Below are 26,692 nucleotides of genomic sequence, written 5' to 3' on the forward strand. Positions count from 1 at the left end.
GTCCAATGTTTGTGCTGATTGGATATTATTTAGGCCAATAAGCGCTACTATAAGTGAATCCCAAGCCTGTTAAAAATGGAGGGCTATTTGGTTTTAATGTTATGTTTTGTGAATGGTACAACTCTCATAGCACACCAGCAGCTTCTGAGTGTGCTGGCAATGATAGGTACACTTGTGCCTAGTGCAGGTGTTTGGAAAGTGCTGCTAATTGTGAAGCGCCGTACAGATGATGCAAAGTACAGATCAGCCCACTGCTTCCCCTGGCACTCATTATCTGTTCGACGCTAATGTATTGCCTGCATCCAGCGCCATGGTTTTCCTCCCACCTCTTTTAACCTGGCAGTGCTTCAGCCTGTTCGTTCTCATCTGTCTTTGCAGTTATCGTCACTCTGGTGCCCTGTGAAGGATCTGAAACTTATGTGAATGGCAAGCGAGTCGCCAATCCAGTGAAACTACGTTCAGGTAGGCAAAGCACAGATTGAAGTGTCAGTCTGTTACATTGTGTTTCTTCTATTTGGTCTAGGTTAGGGTTGTCTTTGACGCTGCATTGTACTTTCTACTGTGGTTTGATACTTTCCTAGTTGGGAAATGGGGGAAGGCAGTGCGTAGTGTTATTGTCACTGGACTAGTAATCCACCAGCCCAGGCTAATACACTTCGGACAAAATGGGGGAATTTGAATTCAATTCATCTGCCGTGACTCGATGTCAAGTATTGTTTTGTGACGCTTCGGTCTGTGTTTTGGGATTATCCTTTTTACACTATAGATAAATGCAGGTTATTGTTGTTCATGCAATCATCTTTGCCTTATAACCTGTCCTGATATTCGTTCCATCACCCTGAAATTTGAAACTGTTGGCTCAATCTTGCTCCAGGGAACCGTATTATTATGGGCAAGAATCACGTCTTCCGATTCAATCATCCTGAGCAGGCACGTGCTGAGCGTGAGAAGACCCCGTCTGCCGAGACCCCAGTTGAACCTGTCGATTGGGCTTTTGCTCAGCGGGAACTCCTGGAAAAACAAGGCATCGATATGAAACAAGAAATGGAAAAAAGGTAAATGTAACCCAGAGAGTTATTTTTCTGAAAACGTATGATTTGGGCCAATATATTTATGGTTTTCGAGTACACAGTGCAGAATAAAAATGTCATTACGCCAACTCTTGCTACACAAGTGATACACCCCTGTTGCCAACACCCCCGCTGCCCACACTTGTTGGCTTGAGGCTTATTAAATTGGCGACACAGACATTAAATAATGGTGTCCAACCTGCACTAGGTTGCATTGCACAGATAGTCATGATGTGGAGATGCTGGTGTTGGACTGGGGTGGGCACAGTAAGAAAGAAGTCTTATAACACCAGGTTAAAGTCCACCAAGTTTGTTTGGAGTCACTAGCTTTCAGAGAGCAGCGCATTCATCGGGTGAGTCCTGATGAAGGAGCTGCGCTCCGAAAGCTAATGATTCGAACCAAACCTGTTGGACTTTAACCTGGTGTTGTAAGACTTCTTACCGAAAGTCATGCGCACTATTTTGCATGCTTATCTGTGCAGATCCCTAGTTTGGAAATTGAATTGCCTAATGTAGAGGTGTATTTGAAAACTGCAGTACTAGACACTGATTTAACTATAATATGGGATGTCTGTGGATCAAAAATGGTTCGTCCTTTGTAGCTGGGCTGGCATATGTGAGGGTGGATGTGTTCAATTTGGATTCTTGGGTGTGATCAACTCCAGTTGTTAATGTTGAAGGTGAGCTATCACTAAGCTCTGTTGTGTGCTGTAGTGCTGTCAAATTTCCTGTCTATTTTGGTGGCTGCTTGACTATCATGACTGAGGCAGCTTGCTCAGGGAGGGACATGAATTAGAGAAAAAACATCATGGTTCTAACAGTTACAAGTCAAACAAAATTTTGCTTTCCATTCAAGGAGAAGAGAGCAAAAAGCCTGGAAAAAAAACCAAGGTACCAATTCCCAAAGACATCAAATGACTCCTGTATAAATACACTGCAGGTCGTGGCGGGTTTTGATGGCCCCCCACCATTCCAATGCCTCATGTCCAAACTCACACGTCAACAGTGACAACTTGGAGGGGCAGCACAGTGGTGCAGTGGTAGCACTGCTGCCTCACGGCGCCGAGGTCCCAGGTTCGATCCCGGCTCTGGGTCACTCACTGTCCGTGTGGAGTTTGCACATTCTCCCCGTGTTTGCGTGGGTTTCGCCCCCACAACCCAAAGATGTGCAGGGTAGGTGGATTGAACACGCTAAATTGACCCTTAATTGGGGAAAAAAATGAATTGGGTACTCTAAAATTAAAATAAAAAAGAATTGCAATATTCCAACGTTATCACTGCATTCTATCATTATCCCTTTTGCATAAAACCCATGCAACGTAATATCAAATAAGCTACCGTTTCAGATTTGTCTTACCTCAGCAATACTGTATTAATGTCTCCTGTTAAAGAAGCGTGCGTAAGGATGTGCCGCAAACTTCCTTTTGCAAAACTGTCACTGCATTTGGGAACATTATTAGTTGGGCGTAAAATGTTTTTGGAAATGCTCTTTAAAGGACAGGACCAATGTTAGCCTTTTTCTCCTTCCCAACTAGACCTTACTCCAACTGATGATTGGAAGTTTGAAAATACTCCCAAGTCTTTCCAAAAATGCCTGCACTGCCATCAATCCATCCCTCCACTCCTCCTCCTGTGCTGTTGTGTACTGTTTATTAGTAATACCCTTTTTTTTGTAAGCACGGCATTTAGTTTGCACAGTTCTGCAAGCACGTGCGGGGAATTATTTGCTCGCTGTACTGCTTTACTGAAAACCAGAAATTGAGTTAGGCAATCGTCTTGAAATCTGCCCATACCTGGGTCAGTACTGAACCTTCAGGGCCCCGCGTCTAAAATATTATGTTCTCAACAGGCTACAAGAAATGGAGATCCTATACAAGAAAGAGAAGGAGGAGGCTGACCTCCTTCTGGAACAGCAACGCTTGGTAAGAATTTTTGACTCCCTTTTAATTCTAACATTTCTTGCGTGTCAGGTGATTTCTCTATTGCATTATACTGGCCTGAAATGAGTGGATTGTTCATGCTTGCTTCGTTGATTCCCAGACACTACTAATTTTGCACAATCTACCACCTCTGACTTTCCATTCAGCTCTTTGTAATGAGTCTTGAAATGGATCATTTAAAACTGCATGGTACAATCCACTTCTCTTGCATGGGACTTCATTTTCCTTGTACCTTCTGGAGAAATAACGATACTGCCCTATTTTAACAACACCCCACAGCAAGACTTAGGGAGACGAGGGTTATGTACTCAACAGATGCTTCACCTAATGGGGTAATTGTAGTAGGGTTTGTTCTCTTGGGGAGAGGCAGCTTCTGCAAAACAAAACTATCCCATCTTTAAATGGACATGACTATTTTATGTGAATTAGTTAATTTTAGGGCAGACCTTAGGAGGACGTAACGTAATGACGAACAAATTTAGCAGCAAATAACTGTGATCTTTGGTCAGTTAGATAAGCCTTTTTCTTGAGGGTAGGAAACAGGGTGATTGTTTAGAGACAAATTTATTTTAAATCCTTCTTGAAGGTAGTCTGTTTTGGGTTGATGCTGTGTACTTGTGGTTTGTTTTATAAGATTTGTGCGATGTTATCCCCGTAGATCTATTTTGGATTTGTTCCTGAAATATGAAAACGCGGAGGAACTGGCTGTCACTGTGGCTAGTTAGCACTGTTGCTTCAGAGAACAAGGTTCCTGGGTTCGATTCCTGGCTTGGGTCACTGCCTGTGCAGAGTCTGCACGTTCTCTGCGTTTGCTCTGGGCGTTCCGGTTTCCTCCCACAAGTCCCGAAAGACGTGCTGTTAGGTGAATTGGACATCCTGAATCCTCCCTCTTGTGTACCCGAACAGGCGCTGGGGTGTGGCGACTAGGGGCTTTTCACAGTAACTTCATTGCAGTGTTAATGCAAGCTTACTTGTGACAATAATAAAGATTATAATCGTTTCTTGGACTTATAGGTTCAAATCAAAGTTGGTTTGGAGGTGAAATTATCCTTCTCTTCAGGTTGAAATAATCCTTTGGGAAATCTTCTGTTCCTAACGGGCAATGAGTCTGCTTAATTTGTTTCTAGCTGGCAGTCTGTCCCGGAGAGGCATGTTGACATTCGGTGAGCAAATTGGAAAGTGCCATACTGATGGAGTAGGGGATTGAGTATTTCCCTGCCGTCTAATGATGGTGTTCCTCGAATGGGCAGGCTTGATACTGAAACTAGGTTCCTGAAATGGAAAGTGTTTCACTTCCTGGTATTAACCTCCCTCGCCCTGTTTAGTCCAAGCATCTAAAGAGCACTTGACCTCCCCTGATTGGCTCAATAACTGTGGGACAGAGACGTTGTCGCTTTAATCTCCAGTTTGTGCTTAGTTAATTGAACTCTGCCAACAGTGTGGGTGGGAAGTTGCAGTTGGCCTTCATGTGAGGGAAAGGAGAATTGGCAAAGGCTGGAGTGCCCTGGTTGCTGCCCACTGACGGTACTTCAATTACCCACTGTTGGAACAAGTGTGCCTTGCTGGAGGAGTCAGCTGGGCCTTACTTCCTTGGCTAATGCATAAAGAATGACCATGTGGACCCATGCAGGTGCTCGACGGATGCCTGTGGAACAATAGCCCAGCAGGAAATTATTGGGGGTTCTGATGTATTGTTTGAGGGATGTGCTGTTGACGTGGGAGATTTTTATTTCTTCCTTATGTTTTGAACAGATTTGGAAAAGGTCACTTGCATTCTATAGATACCTGATGAAAAAATTGATGCACGTGGGTGGCATGGTGGCACTGTGGTTAGCACTACTGCCTCAGCGCCAGGGACCTGGGTTCAATTCTGACCTTGGGTGACTTGCTGTGTGGAGTTTGCACGTTCCCCTGGTGTCTGCATGAGTTCCCTCCCACAGTCCAAAGATGTGCCAGTTAGGTGGATTGGCCATGCTAAATTAACCCCTTCATTTCCAAAGATGTGTGCAGGTTAGGTGGGGCTACAGGGATAGGGCGGGATGGTCTGAGGAGCCAACCTGGGTAGGATACTCTTTTGGAGGGTCGATGTAGAATCGATGGGCCAAATGGCCTCCCTCTGCACAGTTGGGATTCTATGAACATTTTAAAAACTTGCTGTGAATAGTGTTTGTTCTGCCTTTCCTTAATTACTTCACAGGGACAATTAGGGAAGAGTTGGAGCCATTATATACAGTTAGTGTTTACAAAGGTTGCCATTAAATGCTTACAAAAAGGATGTTCGGCAACATCCATTTAGTTAAACGAATGTTGGAAAAAATGAATGGGGCTCAACATCTTTTTTTGTAAGCGTTTAGCAAAATAGGTTGGTGAGATTGCCCCCAGAGGTGCTAATATTCATGTGAATGATATATTGGTAAATTTCAATAGTATGTGACCCCCCCCCCCCCCCCCTACTCTCTCTCTCCATTCCCATTAGAGTGGTACACAAGTCATCTTTTAAACTCCAACTTGTGATCTGAATTCAAACTCGTAAAAGCCAACTGTTGTCCAATTAAATATCTAAGTTTGGTTGATAAACCAATTAGTTCTTTAGCAGTTGATTTTTATTTTTAAATGCAAGCTGTAAGTAATTTAAAAACAAAAAAAATTTACAGCAACGTGGCTTTCTCCTCTTTTGTTTAAAAAAAAAACTCTACCAGACTTGATAACCTGTTGCTGTTTGTTTTAAATGCATCTAATGCACAACCAAGATTAGGAATTTGAATGCTATAATTTTTGTTTAAAAGGACAGCAATGGATCTTCAATCTTATTTCTTATATCGAGGCCTTTATGCTGCCCATACGAGTCTCTCTTTTCATTTCACCTTAAGATAGTAAACATTGGCTATTTTGAGGTGACAATGTACTGATGGCCTTGCTTGATCCAAAACGTTAATCTTCTGAATGATTTGAATTTGTGACGTTAACCGTGATCGATTATGTTCATCATTCCAAATTAGACTGATGATAACGCTTATGCAGACTTCATGTTTTTCCCCCCCCCAAGATTTAAGAGTTGGTCGTGTCTCATTCTTGCTCAAATCTGATCTCAAAATAATTTTTTTATAACACAAATACTTTTGTATATCTGTGTAGTGGAAATAAAGCAACGCCGAGACATCACAAAGGAGTCTGGCAGAATCTTTGGTCGAAATTAACTTGGCTATTTTTAAAAATGAAAACAACTTTTTCCGGGTAGCACGGTGGCACAGTGGTTAGCACTGCTGCCTCACGGCGCCGAGGTCCCAGATTTGATCCCGGCTCTGGGTCACTGCCTGTGTGGAGTTTGCACATTCTCCCCATGTTTGCGTGGGTTTCGCCCCCACAACCCAAAGATGTGCAGGGTAGGTGGATTGGCCGCGCTAAATTGCCCCTTCATTGGAAAAAAATGAATTGAAGTTTATATATAAAGATATATATATTTTTGATCAAAAATATTCATCCTTTGACCTGCTGTTAGTTGTTCAAAGAAATGATGACTAACATTTTTCGCATTGAATTTCAAAACCATCCTACTCCCTTCTCTGCAAGAATGAGAAACTACCTTAAAACATATCTTGGCTTTGTTTTAGAATTGAGATGAGTATTGGCTGCTCTAGATTTAACTGCATTTATATGTGCACCTGCATTACTAACCCATCTTAACAGCATTCATTCGACCTCTGTACCAAACTGGATGCACTACACATTTACTCTGCCATTTTAAATGAGGATTGCAAAGAGGCAATCACTTTTTTGCATGTTTGTAGCATGCCTTGGGTGCAGCTTTGAAATTCAGAAAGGGGGATTAAAAACAAGTTTGAATTGGTCCATATAAATGAATAAGGGCAATTTGACATTAAAAGTTGAAATTTAGAATTTTGTTTCCCTTTTGTTTGTCAAAATAATCATCTGCAGAATTGTGGTGCAGAATATGTAAATGACCTGATTTGTTTCTGCAAATATTTTTGAATGGCGTTGTGAGCAGGAATGTGCACATCCACCTCTACAGTAACTTTAAGAAGCATCTCAAAGTCGCACACGCTGGTGACTGGAATTACATGCTGTTTAACCTTAAACGGGGCAGCACGGTTGCACAGTGGTTAGCACTGCTGCTTCACAGTGCCAGGGACCTGGGTTCGATTCCCACCTTGGGCCAGTGTCTGTGTGGAGGCTGCCTGTTCTTCCCATGTCTGCATGGGATTCTTCTGGGTGCTCCGGTTTCCTCCCACAAGTCCCGAAAGATGTGCTTGTTAGGTGAATTGGACATTCTGAATTCTCCCTCTGTGTACCCGAACAGGCGCCGGAATGTTGCAACACGGGGATTTTCACAGTAACTTCATTGCCATTTTAATGTAAGACTACTTGTGACACTAATAAGGATTATTATTATCGTTATTAATGGCAGAGGCTGCTTTATGAAGTTAGATTGCATCAAAGGTGGGCTGAGTTTAGCTGAGTTTAAAAATATTTGCACAAAGATGTTTTTAGAATTCTGGACCATAATTGTGTTTGATTTTTGTACCAAAGTTTTTAAGCATGTTCACCTAACTCATCATAGTTTCCCCTTCCCCATGTTTTGTTCATGATTTTAGTTTTTGTTTTCATTCGATTTGAAATTTTGGGTTTAATTTTAATTTTGGTTGTTTTGGGGCATTTTTTTGGTTTTTTTTTCCAAAGGATGGAGATTCTGATAGTGGGGATGATTCAGACAAGAGATCTTGTGAAGAGAGTTGGCGATTGATAACCTCCCTGAGGGAGAAGCTTCCTCCCAGCAAGTTGCAAACCATTGTCAAAAAGTGTGGCCTACCCAGCAGTGGCAAAAAACACGAACAGATCAAAGTTTACCAGATTCCCAAACGGCGTAAAATTACCAAAGACCCGAAATGGGTGACCTTCTCAGACCTTAAGATCCAGGCCGTAAAGGAGATCTGTTACGAGGTGGCCTTGAATGATTTCAGGCACACTAGGCAGGAGATTGAGGCACTGGCCATTGTTAAAATGAAAGAACTGTGCGCTGCTTATGGGAAGAAGGATCCCAATGAGAGAGATTCTTGGCGAGCTGTGGCAAGGGATGTGTGGGACACGGTGGGTGTTGGAGAGGAACGGATTGAAGATGTAATAGCCACTGTGAAAACTCCCAGTGATGTGGACGACCTCAAGTGCCACGTAGGCAAACTAGAAAATATTTTGCAAGAAGTAAAGAAGCAGAATAATACAAAGGAAGAAGAGATAAAGGTTCTTCGCAATAAAATGTTGCAGATGGAGAAGGTTTTTCCGCTGGTGGATTCTCCGGAGCAGCGAGGGAAACATTTCTCTAGCAATGACTGTAGTAGAGGTGAGGACAAGAAAAACAAATGGGATTCCGTAAATGAGGATGAGATCAGCAAGGATGAGCGCGTTTCAAAACTCATGTCCGAAGATCCAGATTTCAGGCGCGGCCGTTTGCGATGGATGAGACAGGAGCAAATACGATTGAAAAACCTGCAACAGCAAGAGATCACGAAACAGCTGCGCCGGCAGAGCGTGCCGCACAGGTTCATCCCGCCCGAAGATCGGAAACTGCGGTTCCCTTTTAAGAGTAACCCCAGTCACCGAAACTCCTGGAGCCCTGGCACGCACATCATCATAACGGACAAGGAGGCGGTAGAATTTGTCATCGAAAGGGATTCGAAGGAAGGGGTTGGCACCGAGGAAGATGTAAATGAAACGGACGACCGCGATCAACCCCGTTCATGGTGTCCATACGGATCAGGCAGAGGGTATAACCAGGGCTACCGGCAGCAGCACAAGAACGAGCAGCAGATTCGCTGGCGGAGCAACTCGTTCAGCCATGGTCAGCAACGTGGCCTGCGGCGGCAGACCTCAAATTCAACCGAATCATTGCCCTCATCAGATGGCCGTCGAACGCCAGAGTCTCCAACGTATCATCAGCGGCGCAACCGCCCGCATCCGCAGTACTTTAACAGTGGATCTTATGAAAATTGTTTCCAAGCATTTGAATACAGTAGAACAGAGAGATCGTACCACAACCATTTCACTACCCCACCAAGAATGCGTCGACAATACTCGGCACCAAACCTTAAAGCACGAGAAACAACTGTGTAGAACCAACCACTGGGATAAGCCTCCCCTTCAGAGTCGCCAGGGTGCTGAGCCTGACATTATGTCCATCTATCAATCTTCCTACATCATTAAAATCCAAACTTAAACAGTGGCCAGATTTTTGTTTTATTAACACATATTGGAAACTGAAAAAGCCAAGCCTGCTTCGTAGGATTCATCTTGATTTTGATCATCCAACCACAATACGAACTCATCTTTTGCACTAGTTTTGAAAGCTGACAGCCTAATTATAGATGTACCAAAAATTGCCATTGAGAATTGACACACGACATTTGGTCAGTAAACTTGTTTCTTCATTTCAAAATTAATTTTGTGACACTTGAGCTTTATACCCCATCATCCTATTTATTTGAATTTAAACTAGATCGGAAAATTCAAATGTGTTTCATAAATCTTTGTGTCAATTGGCTAGGTTCTTGACAAACTGATGTACCGAATATAAGCAAATAGTATTAATATTCTTAATAGGCTCAAATGTTTAATGACCGAGGTGTCACTTAATTTTTGCCTGTTGATATATTTTGAGAAATCAATTTGTCCAACGTTAAACTGCCGTTTATGATTTTGGGTGGATTTCCCTATTTAGAATCACAATACAATGTATTTTCTGCGAAGCCTGCTTCATTAACTCTTAATGAGCCTTTGTAAAGGTCCAGATTGAATTTCTGTTTTTTACAAAAGAAAACCCTATGATAATGTATATTTTTGTTAAAGAAATCCTTCATGGAGTACTGGGGGGGAAGGGGATACGATGCAGGTGGCTGAGCAATTGCTTAATTTTTGAGTTCATGTGAATCCAACAAAACCGAGTAGTATTTTCTTTATACAAACTTGACTTCCGTGTAATGTGTCCCAATTTATTTACAATATTTTTTGCTTGGCGGTAGAGCAGAAGAATCTAGTAGGTTCATTTATCGAAGAATAGGTTTACATAGTTAAGAAGAAATTAAAACTACCTCTTCCCCAACCCCCCACCCCACCACCACCACCAGAAGTGATCTTTTTGCAACATTTGAAGACTTATCCCGTTTTTGTAGTATTCATTACCATTTGAAATATCACCTGGGTAAACTGAGGGATATTGCATTTCAATCATAAAGTTTGTCCATTTCACTGATAAAGTTTGAATAGTTCTTGTGCTTGGCGATTTAGGAGCAAGTTAGCTTTTAAAGGTGTTGCACATTTGAATGTCTGTGAATGTGTCACGTAAGGTTGGGAAAGAGCAGACCAGAAAGGAACTTTAAACTAACAATGGTGCCTTATCCACCTTAACACATTGCAACAAGCTCTTAATATGTGCATCATCGCTTTAGTTTGGCGATAACTTGCTACAGACATTATTTACCACTTTCCTTTCTAATAGATCACAAGAACAAATAATAGAAATAAATAGTTTCTCCTTCAATCATATATCATTTATGTTAGAATTCAATTGTGTTCCACACGTACCTGAACTCCCGTATACATTTCATATCTTAGAGGCATTTCAAAATTCCATTGTGCCCTTAAATTTGGGAACTTTCAATTCAACTAATGCAGGAGCAAAATCATTTCAACATTATTTGCTTTCTCTTGGAAACTCTAACCTATCAAATATATTTTTAAAAGCTTCATCCCAAAATACTGGGATGGCGGGAGGGGAAGCTTTCAAAGCCTCCATTTCAGAACTAGCATCTATAGGATATACTTTTGGAGATCGGTAGTTTGCATGTGAGCTGCATGATTCAGAGTGATTTAAAACTTGATTTTTTTTTAAAAGATTTGTTTTTTGCTCTCACTTTAACCACATTAGCTTCATATTTTAAGATAATTATTGTTCTATTGCTTATTACCTGGAATGAGGATTATCAACAATCCACATGATAGGTGCTCTGTAAGGAAAGAAAAATCATTTTCGATTTGGTGTGTTTGAAGTGTTGCCCAGGGCTGCTTTGTCCATAACAAAAGTGCCCTCAATTTAATTTAAGTCTTTATCAGCATGCCATAATTTCCTTAACTTGCGTATGATTAGATGCTTTTCTTAAAGAAAAATATGTAATTTGGCTTATTTCCTCGCTTCTGCGTCAACTTGCTGAGTTTAAATAGGTCAGATCTTTAACATCATTTAATCCTTTTACACTCTGAGAGCTTTGAATTATCATTTCTAAATCTGGGTACTTTTTAACGTTAGTCATGTCATTTTTTTTTGTCAGAGGAAGTTTGAACATTTCTCCGAGGAGATTTTCTCATGTGTCATCCTGTCTGATTTAAATATTTAGCTTCCAAGTAATTGAATGCTGAGCAATGAGCACCCAGAATGAGAACTCCTGAATTTGAAAAAAGAAAGTGAGCCACAAGTATTTTTTTTAGAACTTTTTTTTAAATTTTAGAGTACCCAATTATTTTTTCCAATTAAGGGGCAATTTAGAGTGGCCGATCTACCTATCCTGCACATCTTTTGGTTGTGGGGGTGAAACCCACGCAGACATGGGGAGAATGTGCAAACTCCATACGGACAGTGACCCAGGGCCGGGATTCGAACCCGGGTCCTCAGCGCCGTGAGGCGGTTGTGCTAACCACTAGGCCACCGTGCTGCCCGTGAGCCACAAGTATAATTGTCCTCTCGAGAAACCATTTCTCTGGAGTACTTTTCTTTTTAAACAATACCTTGCTGCTGTCGTGGAGCAGTTATCACACCTGGTGTAGTGATGTCTTCACGGATAACTTGATATAAAATGACCAACTTCCGAAATGTATGGACTTTTGGTTTTGGTTTACAGGTGCTGTCTAGTGTGCTACACTCTTGGCACTGATTAGTGCAGATTCATTTCACTACCCTGGTTTAAAAACTTGAATGAACTTTGATTCATGCATGCTTGTGGCTGTCTGTTTGCAAAGACATTGAGTTTTGAAGAACATTAAGGACCACGGTTGTCTCCAAAGCTGCAGAACGACCAGTGCCTTCTCCATATAGTGCCTATCTAATCCCACTCAAAAAGATATTCCATTTCCCAGGATCATCATTTACATTTTGCAGGAAGGTTTATGTTGATCTTAATAATGATGCATGCCACTAGTTTTTATTTCTTTGATTAAATACACAGAGGTTGTGAAACAATGCAAAGTGATTTTAACGTGGTGGTAGTCAGTTTATTGTACAGGAAAATGGGAGGGAATCACATACTGTACTGGGACACCTTACCTTCCTATGGACGGTTCATTGTCTGCTTTTGTCCTCGTGGACATTTGTTACATCATGACAATCATTTTTCAGGTGGGCCTTAAGAGTTAGCTAATTGCAGGGTAACATCCAAGTATTTGCAAACTTGTTTTATGCAAGTCCGGTTTTGTAAATTTATGATTTCCATGACTTTGGAATTGCAATAATTGTGGTCTGACTGATGCCTCTGTATTTAGTTTCATGTTTGCCTTTTCTGGCTACTGTTCTGTACATTGGTGCCCAGTTCAAGTCATTTCCTTGCAAAGTTCTGTTGTAAAAGTTTCAGTCAAATAAAGTGCCAAGTCTTCAAGTTTGTGGTGACTTTTCTCAATAAAATCTTTCGGATGTGATGGGAATCCACTCACCCTCCACCCCCCCCCCCCCCCCCCCCCATTGTTTTTCTGTCCAACTTTTCATAGTACCGGGTGTTAAGTATGATAGCCTTGTTCTTGTTTTAGATCCTATCTTACTGAATAATTGAGAAATACGTGTGGAGATTTTTAAAAGATGACCAATGATTGACTAACTTGCACAGCGTTTCCTTTTTTGATTGCCTGCCATCTTGGTTGAATTTAGAAACTGATAACCATCTCCAAATTTCCTCCCAAAACATCGCCACCTTCTGATGTTGTTGTTGTACCTTTATGTTAGAAAAGTCACGTCATTTTGCCAAATTATGGTTATTTCCACAGGGGTTTCCTATAATTAAAGCTTTCTTTGAACAATCAGAGTGCTCCCATCGGCAAAGAGGTTCTACTTTTGTTTTGTTCAGACCAAACTTGTGGATAATGGGCAATACTTTTCTTTTTCTTCTGAATGTAACCGTTCTGATGTATGATAGACCCTTCAGCTTCTAAATAATTCTGCCTTGGGCAGGTGCGGGGAGAGACGCGGACCCAGGTCTCTACCGCAGCCCATAACTTCCCAAATCTGTGCTCACCTGGCCCTTTACTTCTGTTTTCAAGTTAATCCAATTGGTTTTTTGGCCCTGCACTGAAATGGCCACAGTCGGGATGCCTGTGCATCATTGCATTTATTAAGGTAGCATTCAATACTGTTCATCCAAGTTACTGATTTACTGTAAACATGCAGTCTGAGCAGCTTCAGCCAACAAGTTAAGTTCCCAAGGACTGTGCGAATAGAGAACAATTTTGCACAGACTGAAGTGAGGAAGTAGTTTGGCCTTGCGTAAGCATTCAGTGTCTAATCCCACAAACGAAAATTAGTTCTACTCGGGTCAGGAGTAAAATGTTACAAGTGCCAGAAGTGTAGCATCAGCCCGTCCAAAGGTTCTGCAACATTTTAAACATCTGATCTGCCGTCTCCTTACTGAAGTGATTTGAAAGCTCCTGTGAATGTCCCGACCGTATATTGTGTATGACTTGGGTAACACTTGGGGAAAAACAAGATTTCTTTTTGAAAATAGAAGTTTAGCCTTAACTTTAAATTGTAGGCCCCCAAAAAATACCAAGTGTGGGTTGTGCAGAGGAGGGGCAGATTGCACTTCTGCTCCGATTTGGAGGTGAGTAAAACAGGGATCAAACGCATGAATTTCAACTCTAAGGCCCTGATGTTCTCCACCCTAAAAATGTTAAATCGCTTGCTAACCGGCTAGTTTGAGTTTCCACATTTTAATATTCCGACTCTACTGGCAATGAAAGATCTCTCCACAGCAGTGTTCCACTTTTAATGTAATGATTGTGGTACCAGCTTCCAAAAATGGCAAAATTTCATAGTATCATGGAATCTTTACAGTGCAGTGCAGAAGGAGGCCATTCAGCCCATCGAGTAAGGGTATCACAGTTGCTTCACCGCTCCAGGGTCCGATTCCCGACTTGGGTCACTGTCTCTGTGGAGCCTGCACGCTCTCCCTGTGTCTGCGTGGGTTTCCTCCGGTGCTCCGGTTTCCTCCCACAGTCCAAAGATGTGCAGGTTGGGTGGATTGGCCATGCCAAATTGCCCTTGGGTTAGGTGGGATTTGCTGGGTTACAGGATGGGGTGGAGGTGTGGGCTAAGTAGGGTGCTCTTTCTAAGAGCCGGCTCAGACTCGATGGGCCGAAAGGCCTCCTTCTGCACTGTAAATTCATGGGTCTGCACCGGTGCTCGCACCCTACCTAGGCGTTAGGCCCCACCCAAATTTAACACACCCAGCTTATCGTTCTATAAATACAAAATTTGAAGACCGCAATTGAAGTTCAATGCAGATGGATGTGTGAGGTTGCACATTTTGTTTGGAAGCATGAAGAGGTCACCTTATTGCTTGGAAAGTGCAAGTCTGGGAGGGTAGAGGAGCAAAGAGATCACAGAGCAAAATTACATCATCACTCAAAGTTGTGCCACAGGTTAGCGAGGCCATTTTCTTAAAACAAAAAGGAAACCAAACAATAGGCTTTATTTCTAGGGCGATAGAATTGAAAAGTAGTGAAGTTATGCTAAAACTTTATCGAACCTTGGTTAGACTGCACATTACTGCATGCTGTTCTGGCCACCATATTTTATAAAGGATATAGTGACACTGCAGAGCGTTAGAGAGCAAACGTACCAGGAAAGGACTGACGAGCTTTTTTCTTTTCAAAAAAAGGTCGATTGGTGACCTAATGGAGGTCCTTAAAGCAGTGAAATGTTTTGATAGAACGGATGAGGCGGAACTAGAAGCCATCAATGTAAGATGGTCACCAAGCTTTCCAAATATGGAATTCGTGAGAAACATCTTTGCCCAAAGAGCGGTAAAAATGTGGAACTTGCAACCGCTGGGAGTGATTGAAGTGTGTAGATGCATTTAAAGGGGAAAACTAGACCAGCCTTTGCGGCTGAAGGGAATAGAAGGTTGTGATTATAGCTTTAGATGAGGAAAGATGAGAGGAGGTTTGAGTGGGGCATAAACAGCAGCATGGACTGGTGGGACTGAATGCCTGATCCTGTGCCGTTCATCCTGTGCAATCTTTTATAATCCTATGATAAAATGGTGCTTTAAAAAATTACCGCTGGCAGTAAAGTTTTAAATATTTCTTTCGCCCGTGACCCAAGATAACTCAGTTTTGCCGACGCAACTTGTGTCTTCTGTGGTGTCCTCACCAGCGAGGTCAAAGCTCCAAAACTAACTATTAATTCTGAACACCAGAGAGTTTAAAATAACACTAACTCTGCGCAATGTGGGGATCTTACTGCATTGCACCTAGTGAGGATCCTAAGAATTTTTGAAAAATGCATTGATAAACTGCACCTAAGTGGGATTTCTTTTTTCCCCCATAAATTTAGAGTATCCAATTCATTGTTTCCAATTAAGGGGCAATTTAGCGTGGCCAATCCACCTACCCTGCACATCTTCGGGTTGTGGGGGCGAGACCCACGCAGACACGGGGAGAATGTGCAAACTCCACACGGATAGTGACCCAGAGCCGGGATCGAACCTGGGAAACCCACCCAGATACAGGGAGAACGTGGAGACTCCGCACAGACAGTGACCCAAGTGGGAATCGTACCGGGGATCCTAGAGCTGTGAAGCAACAGTGCTGGCTACCGTGCCACCCTCAAGAAGATGGTGCTGAGCTGCCTTCTTGAGTTGCCGTTACCTGTGTGGTGTCGGTATACTGAGAGTGCTGTTAGGTGGGGACTTTCAGGGCTTTGGCTCAGCGACAGTGGAAGGACAGCAGTATAATGCCGATGGTATTCTCCAGTACCTGCTGCCTTTGTCCTTCCACGTCCTGTTCATTCGGAATTGGCTTTGACACGTGGTTAAGCAGTGTCGTTGGTTTGGTCTTTCGACTTGAACTGGAATTTCCTTCCCCATGTGATTCAGTGCAATCAAATTACTTATTTAGGAATCTCATCCTCTTTTTGAGTCCTTCAAACATAATTTTGCATGCACAGTGGTTAGCATTGTTGCTTCACAGGGCCCCAGGTTCGATTCCCGGCTTGGGTCACTGTCGGTGCGGAGTTTGCATGTTCTCCCCGTGTCTGTGTGGGTTTCCTCCGGGTGCTCCGGTTTCCTCCCACAAGTCCCGAAAGACGTGCTTGTTAGGTGAATTGGACATTCTGAATTCTCCCTCAGTGTACCTGAAAGGGCGCCGGAGTGTGACGACTAGGGGCTGTTCACAGTAACTTCATTGCAGTGTTAATGTAAGCCTACTTGTGACACTAATAAAGATTATAAAACCAATGTCATTTACTCCTCAACAAATCAGATGTTAGTCGAGCACAGACTATTGTGGTGATCTGAACCAAAATGCTGGTTTACACAGCACGTCATTCAGTAGCCAAACAAGGAAAAGAATGGTTTTGACATTTTGGCTGTGTGTGTTCTGTGTTAAAATGCCACTGCATTTACATAACTGAGTTTAGATGGAAATCTGCAGAAAACTACAGAACCTGTCTTTTGAGATGTTACTGTTCATATGTGCATTTGTATAATTTACTGCTTTTATTTAACTTGCAGGATTTCTATTTTGTCCATTGTTTATTTAATTTAACAGGGGCCAAATGTTTGTGACAAAGTAATAGGTTTGAGAAAGAGATTGGATTGGTTTAGGAGGGCGTTGCAGAGGGTGAAGCCCCGAAACAGCTGCAGGCTCGGCCATCAAAGGATGCAATGGAAGGGTCAATGAATGGATACTTATCGAACATTTGAGTCAGAAAACAGGAGGGACGGAAGGCACGGTGGGGCAGTGGGTTCGATCCCGGCTCTGGGTCACTGTCTGTGTGGAGTTTGCTCATTCTCCCCATGTCTCCCCACAACCCAAAGATGTGCAGGGTCGGTGGATTGACCACACTAAATTGCCCCTTAATTGGAAAAGAAAAAAAAAAAGGAAACCGGAGGGACTGGGAAGCCATAAGATGTAGGAGCAGAAGTAGGCCATTCGGCCCATCCTGACTGTTCTGCCAGTCAATGAGATCACGACAGATCTGATGAAATAATCCTCAACTCCACTTCCCACCTTATCCCCTTAACCCTTGATGCCCTTGCTGACTCAAAATCTCTTGAACGTACTTAAAACCCAGTTTCTACAGCTCACTGTGGTAAAGAATTCCACAGTTTCACTACCCTCTTGTGAAAAGAAATTCCTCCTACTCTCACTTCAAAGAACACCCATTACTCTGAGATTAATGGTCCTAGACTCTCCCTCAAGGGGAAGCAACCTCTCAGCATCGACCCTGTCAAGCCCCCTGAGAATTCGATATGTCTCAATAAGGTGAACTTCAATCTGGAAGAACTTGCATTTTAATTTTGATTCTTGGGGATGGAGGGCTCGAGTACACTGGTGAGGACGGAGGTAATTAATGAGTATCAGAATCTGACTTAAAAGAAGCATTTGGACCTTTGGAGATTATGGAGGTCAGGAGAGCTTTGGGAGGGTTGAGTCTACAGGTGATAACGATGTAAATCAGGATTGAGGCAGCAGTAGTTATAAGGCAGTGATAGTCAGTCAGTGTTACAGCTGAAAGTTGTGGTTATGAATAGGATGTCAGTTTGAAGCTCAATTGTATGTTGAACAGATCATTGAAGATCATTGTTCAACAGTGAGTATGGTAGCATAGTGGTTATCACAATTGCTTCACAGCTCCAGGGTCCCAGGTTCGATTCCCCGCTGGATCACTCTGCGGAGTCTGCACGTTCTCCCCGTGTCTGCATGGGTTTTCTTCGGGTGCTCCGGTTCCTCCCACAGTCCAAAGACGTGCTGTTAGGTCAATTGGCCATGCTAAATTGCCCCATAGTGCCCAAAAAAAAGGTTAGGGGATAGGGTGGAGGTGTGGGCATAGGTATGGTTTGCGCAAGTGAAGGAGACACAGCCCGAGTGAGACGCATCCAGAGTGGGAATTTGGAACTGGGAATTCGGTACAGAGTGGGAGAAGGTGCTTTTTCCCGACTGCTTTGTTCTCTCTCTTTCTTCTGGCCTGTAACTTTTAATCTGCGGGGAGAGAACCAGAGAGTGCCTGAGACCCTGGGAAGGAAAGTGATTTTTATTCATATTTTTATTACCGTTTCAAATTGTGTGTGGGGGTTGGGGGGGAACTGAAGTGACATCACAGTAAAGCTGTGACCTGGTTGGTTGGGAATCTACACTAAATTTAAAAATTAAGCATTGTTAAACTAATTAAACATAATTACTCAATTATAATTTAGAGGGGTATCTAAACCAGAGATCGGAGAGTACTGTATTTAGCTTTCACATTTATAGTAGAAATCTAGTGCTAGAAAACATATAGTTAACAGTAATTTTTAAAAACAATTTGAATTTAATTTACTAATTAATTGACGCAATGTCAATTAGAGGGGTGCAGTGCTCTGACTGTGAGATGTGGCAGGTCCAGGAGGCTTCCAGTGTCCCGGATGGCTTCATCTGCAGAAAGTGCCCCCAACTGGAGCCCCTCACAGACCGCATGGTTCAGTTGGGGCAGCAGTTGGATGCACTCAGGAGCATGCAGGTGGCGGAAAGCGTTATCGATAGCAGTTATATAAATGTGGTCACAACCCAAGGTGCAGGCAGAGAAATGGGTGACCACCAGAAGGGGCAGGCAGTCAGTGCAGGAATACCCTGTGGTTGTCCCCCTCTCTAACTGGTATACCCCTTTGGATACTGGTCGGGGGGGATAGCCTATCAGGGGAAAACAGCAGCAGCCAGAGCAGTGGCACCACGGCTGGCTCTGATGATCAGCAGGGAGGGTCAAAGCACAGAAGAGCATAGTCGTAGGGGACTCTATAGTCAGGGGCACAGATAGGCGCTTCTGTGGACGTGAAAGACTCCAGGATGGTATGTTGCCTTCCCTGGTGTCAGGGTCCAGGATGTCTCCGAACGGGTAGCGGGCATCCTGAAGGGGGAGGCAAACAGGCAGAGGTTGTACATATTGGTACTAACGACATAGGCAGGAAGGGGCATGAGGTCCTGCAGCAGGAGTTCAGGGAGCTAGGCAGAAAGTTAAAAGACAGGACCTCTAGGGTTGTAATCGCGGGATTACTCCCTGGTCCACGTGCCAGTGAGGCTAGAAATAGAAAATAGAGCAGCTAAACACGTGGCTAAACAGCTGGTGTAGGAGGGAGGGTTTCTGTTATCTGGACCACTGGGAGCTCTTCTGGGGCAGGTGTGACCTGTATAAGAAGGACGGATTGCATCTAAACTGGAGAGGCATAAATATCCTGGCAGCGAGGTTTGCTAGTGTCACACGGGAGGGTTTAAACTAGTATGGCAGGGGGGGTGGGTACCGGAGCAATAGGTCAGAAGGTGAAAGCATTGAGGGAGAACTAGGGAATAGGTCCAGTAAGGCTCTGAGGAAGAGCAGACAGGAAGATGTTGCTGAAAACAGCGGGTCTGGTGGCCCGAAGTGCATATGTTTTAATGCAAGAAGTATTACGGGTAAAGCAGATGAACTTAGAGCTTGGATTAGTACTTTGAACTATGATGTTGTTGCCATTACAGAGACCTGGTTGAGGGAAGGACAGGAATGGCAGCTAAACGTTTCAGGATTTAGATGTTTCAGGCGGGATAGAGGGGGATGTAAAAGGGGTGGCGGAGTTGCGCTACTGGTTAGGGAGAATATCACAGCTTACTATGGGAGGACACCTCAGAGGGCAGTGAGGCTATATGGTAAAGATCAGGATAAGAAGGGTGGCAGTCAATGTTGGGGGTTTACTACAGGCCTTCCAACAACCAGCGGGAGATAGAGGAGCAGATAGGTAGACAGATTTTGGAAACGAGTAAAAACAACAGGGTTGTTGTGATGGGAAACTTCAACTTCCCCAATATTGACTGGGACTCACTTAGTGCCAGGGGCCATGGACGGGGCAGAGTTTTGTAAGGAGCATCCAGGAGGGCTTCTTAAAACAATATGTAGACAGCCCAAACTAGGGAGGGGTTGTACTGGCCCTAATATTGGGGAATGAGTTCGGCCAGGTGGTAGAAGTTTCAGTAGGGGAGCATTTCGGGAACAGTGACCACAATTCAGTAGTTTTAAAGTGCTGGTGGACAAGGATAAGAGTGGTCCTAGGGTGAAATGTGCTAAATTGGGGGAAGGCTAATTATAACAATATTAGGCGGAACTGAAGAACCTAGATTGGGGGAGGATGTTTGAGGGTAAATCAACATCTGACGTGTGGGAGGCTTTCAAATGTCAGTTGAAAGGAATTCAGGACCGGCATGTTCCTGTGCGGAAGAAGGATAAATACTGCAAATTTCGGGAACCTTGGATAACGAGTGATATTGTAGGCCTCGTCAAAAGAAAAAAGGAGGCATTTGTCAGGGCTGGAAGACTGGGAACAGACGAAGACTGTGTGGAATATAAAGAAGTAGGAAGGAACTTAAGCAAGGAGTCAGAGGGCTAGAAGAGGTCACGAAAAGTCCATTGGCAAATAGGGGTTAAGGAAATCCCAAGGCTTTTTACACGTACATAAAAAGGCAAGAGGGTAGCCAGGGAAAGGGTTGGCCACTGAAGGATAGCAAGGGAATCTATGTGTGGAACCAGAGGAAATGGGCGAGGTACTAAATGAATACTTTGCATCAGTATTCACCAAAGAGAAGGAATTGGTGGATGTTGAGTCTGGAGAAGGGTGTGTAGATAGCCTGGGTCACATGAGATCCAAAAGACGAAGTGTTTGGCATCTTGAAAAATATTAAGGTAGATAAGTCCCCAGGTCCGGATGGGATCTACCCCAGAATACTGAAGGAGGCTAGAGAGGAAAATTGCTGAGGCCTGACAGAAATCTTTGGATCCTCACTGTCTTCAGGTGATGTCCCGGAGGACTGAGAATAGCCAATGTTGTTCCTTTGTTTAAGAAGGGAATCAAGGATAATCCAGGGAACTCCAGGCCAGTGAACCTTACGTCAGGGTAGGGAAATTACTGGAGAGAATTCCTTTGAGACAGGATCTACTCCCATTTGGAAGCAAATGGGCGTATTAGTGAGAGGCAGCATGGTTTTGTGAAGGGAGGTCGTGTCTCACCTAACTGGATAAGAGTTTTTCGAAGAGGTCTCAAGATAATTGATGCAGGTTAGGGCAGTGGATGTTGTCTATATGAACTTCAGTAAGGCCTTTGACAAGGTCCCTCATGGTAGACTGGTACAAAAGGTGAAGTTACACGGGATCACGGGTGAGCTGGCAAGGTGGATACAGAACTGGCTAGGTCATAGAAGGCAGAGAGTAGCAATGGAAGGGTGCTTTTCTAATTGGAGGGCTGTGACTAGTGGTGTTGTGCAGGGATCAGTGCTGGGACCGTTGCTGTTTGTAGTATATAAATGATTTGGAGGAAAGTGCAACTGGTCTGATTAGTAAGTTTGCAGACGACACAAAGGTTGGTGGAATTGCGGATAGCGATGAGGACTGTCAGAGGATACAGCAGGATTTAGATTGTTTGGAGACTTGGGCGGAGAGATGGCAGAGGGAGTTTAATCTGGACAAATGTGAGCTAATGCATTTTGGAAGGTCTAATGCAGGTAGGGAATAAACAGTGAATGGTAGAACCCTCGAGTATTGAAAGTCAGAGATCTAGGTGTACAGGTCCACAGGTCACTGAAAGGGGCAACACAGGTGGAGAAGGTAGTCAAGAAGGCGTACGACATGCTTGCCTTCATTGGCCGAGGCATTGAGTATAAGAATTGGCAAGTCATGTTGCCACCTTAGTTAGGCCACACTTGGAGTATAATGTTCAATTCTGGTCACCACACTACCAGAAGGATGTGGAGGCTTTAGAGAGGGTGCAGAAGAGATTTGCCAGGATGTTGCCTGGTATGGAGGGCATTAGCTATGAGGAGCAGTTGAATAAACTCGGTTTGTTCTCACTGGAACGACGGAGGTTGAGGGGCGACCTGATAGAGGTCTACAAAATTATGAGGGGCACAGAGTAGATAGTCAGAGGCTTTTTCCCAGGGTAGAGGGGTCAATTACTAGGGGGCATAGGTTTAAAGTGCGAGGGGCAAGGTTTAGAGGAGATGTATGAGTTTTTTTTACACAGAGGGTAGTGGGTACCTGGAACTCTCTGCCGGAGGAGGTGGTGGAAGCAGGGACAATAGTGACATTTAAGGGGCATCTTGACAAATACATGAATAGAGGGATACGGACCCAGGAAGTGTAGAAGATTTTAGTTTAGACGGGCAGCATGGTCGGCACAGGCTTGGAGGGCCGAAGGGCCTGTTCCTGTGCTGTACTTTTCTTTGTTCTTTGTTGTTCTTTGGGTGCAGACTCGATGGGCCAAATCGCTGCCTTCTGCACTGTAAATTCTATGATTCTGAGAGGAGAAGAGCTGATGTGAACATTTTGATTGTGGCCACAAACAATATCTTTGATTTCCCAGTTGTTCAGTTGGTAGAATGTCTGATACATCTATGACTGAATATCAGACGTGCAATCTGCTGGCACAAAGGTGGTGGGGCTTCAAGAAGTGGGAGAGAAGTTGAACTCTCGTATTGTCAGCGTACACATGGAAACAGACCCCCATGCTTCTGGATGATGTCACAAGAGGTGCAGCATGCAAGCTGGGAACGCAATCTGATTTGCCAATAATTGTACCGTGTAGCATCAGAATTTGATGACGCAAAACTAGGTGGGAAGGTAGGTTGCGAGGAGTGCAAGGGGGGCTAAGTTAGCGGGTAGGGATATGGTAGGTGGAATACAATGTGAATAATTGTGACGTTATCCACTTTGGTAGCGAAAACAGGAAGGCAGAATACTTCTTAAATGGTGAGCGAATGGGAAGTGTTGATGCCCATGGGGACCCTGGGTGCCCCTGTTCGTGAGTCGCTGAAAGCAGGTGCAGCAGGCAATTAGGAAGGCATGTTGACTTTCATCGCAAGAGGATTTGAGTACAGGTGTAAAGACATCTTACTGCAATTGTACAGCACCTTGGTGAGACTGAACCTGTATAATTGTGTACAGTTTTGGTCTCCTTATCTAAGGTAAGATATACTTGCCACAAACAGAGTACAATGGAGGTTCATCAGACTGATACCTGGATGGCGCTGAATATTCTACGATGAGAAATTGAGGAAAATGAGCCTGTATCCTCTCAAGTTTTGAAGAGTGAGAGATAATCTCCATGAAATGTCCTACAAGGGGGTGACAGAATGGACAGGATGTTTCCCCAGCGGGTGAGTCTAGAACGAAGGGGCACCGTCTCGGAATAAGGGGAAGACAGGCCATTTAGTACTGAGATGAGGAGGAATTTGTTCATTCAGGGGGAAGGTGGTGAATTTTTGGAATTCTCTGCCCATGCCCCCCAGACGGCTGTGGAAGCTCAGTTATTGAACATGTTCAAGTCCAAAGTCAGTAGATTCCTGGAGACTGATGACATCAAGGATTAATGATGATAGGGCAGGAAAATGGTGTGGAGGTAGATGGTCAGGCACAATCTAATTGAATTGTGGAGTGGGCTTGATGGGCTGAATGGCTTGCTCCTGCTGCAATGCTCGTATATTCCTACTGTTTTTGATATTCAAAACAAAACAATTGCCAACTTTGTGAACTACTGCCTCCTAGGGGTTGTTCTGTAATGGTGCATCCTCGTAAGGTAATGTTTGAAGGTAATTTGTTTTCTCTTCCTTCATCCTATCCTGGCCTGAGCTTTGATTCTGTGTTCGTAGGTAATGTAGAAGTAATTGAGGAGCATTAATCAGTTTTTTTTCCAAAACTGTAGACCTGCTAGATTACCAGTAAGCCTGTGTTAAGATGAGCCCTTCAGTTTAATTGAACAGCAAGCTGTGTGAATATTGGAACTTCTCTTCTAAGAAAAGTACATTTGGATTTTGGTATCCATGGCATTGAAATGACCTTCACTTCCAAGCAAATGTGACTCTCTCATAATTACATCTATTCCTGTCTGTGAGCTGTTATAACTTTTAATATGTGAACGTACTAAAATTACCATGGTCTGTAATTAGTGATTAACTTTGGAAGTTAATTAACATGATAAAGCAACAGTGGAGATTAGTATTGGTATCGACGAACCCCCTAGTATGGTGCCAGACTTGTGCTACATCAATTGCTTATAGTAATTAAACTTTATTAATAAATAACATAGCTCTGTTACAATACTGAAGAGATGCTAATGTTAAAAAGTCATATACTAGTGTGACTGTAAACGGACTGGGTTGGTTATCAATTATTCCTGTGGTTTGCATTTGTTCACCTTTCTGCTCCTGTGAGGCCACTGAGGAGAACTATATTCTTTGTGTGGCCATTAATCTCGATGTGCTCACTGATCTATATTGGTAGCTCTTGTGTTTTTGTTCTATTGGGAATATATGGGCGGCACGGTAGCACAGTGGTTAGCACTGTTGCTTCACAGTACCAGAGTCCCAGGTTCGATTCCCTGCTTGGGTCACTGTCTGTGCGGAGTCTGCACGTTCTCCTCGTGTCTGCGTGGGTTTCCTCCGGGTGCTCCGGTTTCCTCCCAAAGCCCCGAAAGACGTGCTGTTTGGTGAATTGGACATTCTGAATTCTCCCTCAGTGTCCCCGCACAGGCGCCGGAGTATGGCGACTAGGGGATTTTCACAGTAACTTCATTGCAGTGTTAATGTAAGCCTACTTGCGACACTAATAAAGATTATAGATTATAAGACTTTAACTGAATGCGGGTCCTTTTTAAAATTTTATCAAACGGTTGTTCTTTAATGTTGCAACCAAGCTAGTATTTTAACACATGCCTAATTGTTTTGTAAAAATAATTAGAATCCCCCCCCCCCTCAAACCACCGCCACCACTTTTATGGTCTTGGTCTTTTAAGATGAGGTGAAGGAAAGTACATACACCTGACTATAGGTGCAAGTCCAATCCTGGGTCACACAACAAGAATGTTACTGTACGGAAAGCAGTAAGCAATTTATCTTTTAGACTCCTAGTCTTTGATTTACGGAACCTTGTCGGTTCTCTGCTGTTGTCCTTTCTTCTACACGTCTTCTGTCTTTATTGCTAGGACTATGAGAGTAAGCTCGAAGCTTTACAGAAACAAGTGGAAACCCGCTCGCTGGCTGCGGAAACAACTGAGGAAGAGGAGGAGGAAGAGGAAGAAGAAGGTGATGTCATTTGATTCATCGTGATTTTGTTCATTAATTCTGCTTCCAGGCGATAAGCTCTCCCGATAAAACCTATGAGGGGGCCAATTCAAAATGTCCATTGTCATTCGTTGTAAGATGACCCCAACGGACTTGGCATCTTAAAGCAAAATATAAAAAAATGTACTTCAATATGGGATAGGGCTGAAAGCGAAGGAAGGAAGGGTGACACTATGGTTCAATCTGTTTGGGTTTTGAAATGAAATTATGACTAAGTATACTATCTGGTTTGCAATAGTCGTGTGGATTCTACCTTGAATGAATGTCTGGCGGCAACCATGATACAGGAAGTTCAGTAAGCCTCCTCACTGAGAAAACACTAAAGGAGTACAGTTAGCCTTAAACATGATGTGGAGATGTTGGACTGGGGTGGTGCAGTAAGAGGTCTTGCAACACCAGGTAAAGTCCAACAGGTTATTTGGAATCACAAACTTTCAGAGCGTAGCTCCTTCATCAGGTGAGTGAAGAGATAGGTTATCTCTTCACTCACCCGATGAAGGCCCCCAAAAGCTCATGATTCCAAATAAACCTGTTGGACTTTAACCTGGTGTTGTAAGACCTCTTACTGTAGCCCTTAAACATGAAATATAATGTCTCCCAGTTGCTCCGTCTGGACCTGTCGACTTAATTACCTGCAAAGACTCTCATTCAAAGTATCATATTACATCTTTGACTTTGTCTATATATGTTTCTGGAACCTACCCCTCCATTCACCTGAGGAAGGAGCAGTGCTCCGAAAGCTACTGATTCGAAACAAATCTGTTGGACTTTAACCTGGTGTTGTAAGCCGCCTTAATGAAATATGATGTCAGGAAGTGAAGAAAATAGATTTTGAACCCTGGAAATGCGGCAGAGAAGTCGCAGCTCGCAGGCAGACTCCAATGTGAAAATGGGCGCTAAAAGGGAGTTGAAGAAAAGTACTGAGAAAGGGCAGATGAAATGCATGCAAAGGCGGAAAGTAAACGTTAGTTGGGTAATTTTCTACTCCCATCTCCAGTTGAATTGAAAAGGGATGCTTGGCAAAACTGGCTGTTTTGCACTTAGATTTGGCAAAACTATGAGATTGCGACAAACTTAATTAATAAGCCTGAACCGATAAGAGTGGCCACACTCCTAACACGGCTTGGGGGGGGGGGGGGGGGGGGACTGCTACCAAAGTGCATACCACCCGAAATCTAACCAACAAAGAAAAAAAAAAGACAACGAGAGATTTAAAAAAACCTTGAATAATTGCTTTGGACCCCGTGTGAATGTTGTGCATGAATGCTATGCCTTCAACACTAGAGTCAGGGTGCCAAAGTGACC

General features: G+C 43.5%; 1 protein-coding gene across 28 annotated transcripts in view; it reads left to right on the forward strand.

The window, feature by feature from the left end:
• Positions 1–26,692, forward strand: part of kif1b (kinesin family member 1B) — a 235,404-nt gene that overhangs the window by 129,456 nt on the left and 79,256 nt on the right. For 26 of the 28 annotated variants that reach the window (XM_038821353.1, XM_038821352.1, XM_038821350.1 and 23 more), the window contains 4 exons: positions 379–462; positions 875–1,055; positions 2,920–2,992; positions 25,249–25,348. In XM_038821353.1, the coding sequence (XP_038677281.1) occupies positions 379–462; positions 875–1,055; positions 2,920–2,992; positions 25,249–25,348 (438 nt within the window). Of the gene's footprint in view, positions 1–378; positions 463–874; positions 1,056–2,919; positions 2,993–7,708; positions 12,667–25,248; positions 25,349–26,692 lie in introns of those variants that run through there. The other 2 variants (XM_038821373.1, XM_038821374.1) reach the window with 1 other exon arrangement.

This window comes from Scyliorhinus canicula, chromosome 16 (genome assembly GCF_902713615.1).
Source record: "Scyliorhinus canicula chromosome 16, sScyCan1.1, whole genome shotgun sequence".
Taxonomy (NCBI): domain Eukaryota; kingdom Metazoa; phylum Chordata; class Chondrichthyes; order Carcharhiniformes; family Scyliorhinidae; genus Scyliorhinus; species Scyliorhinus canicula.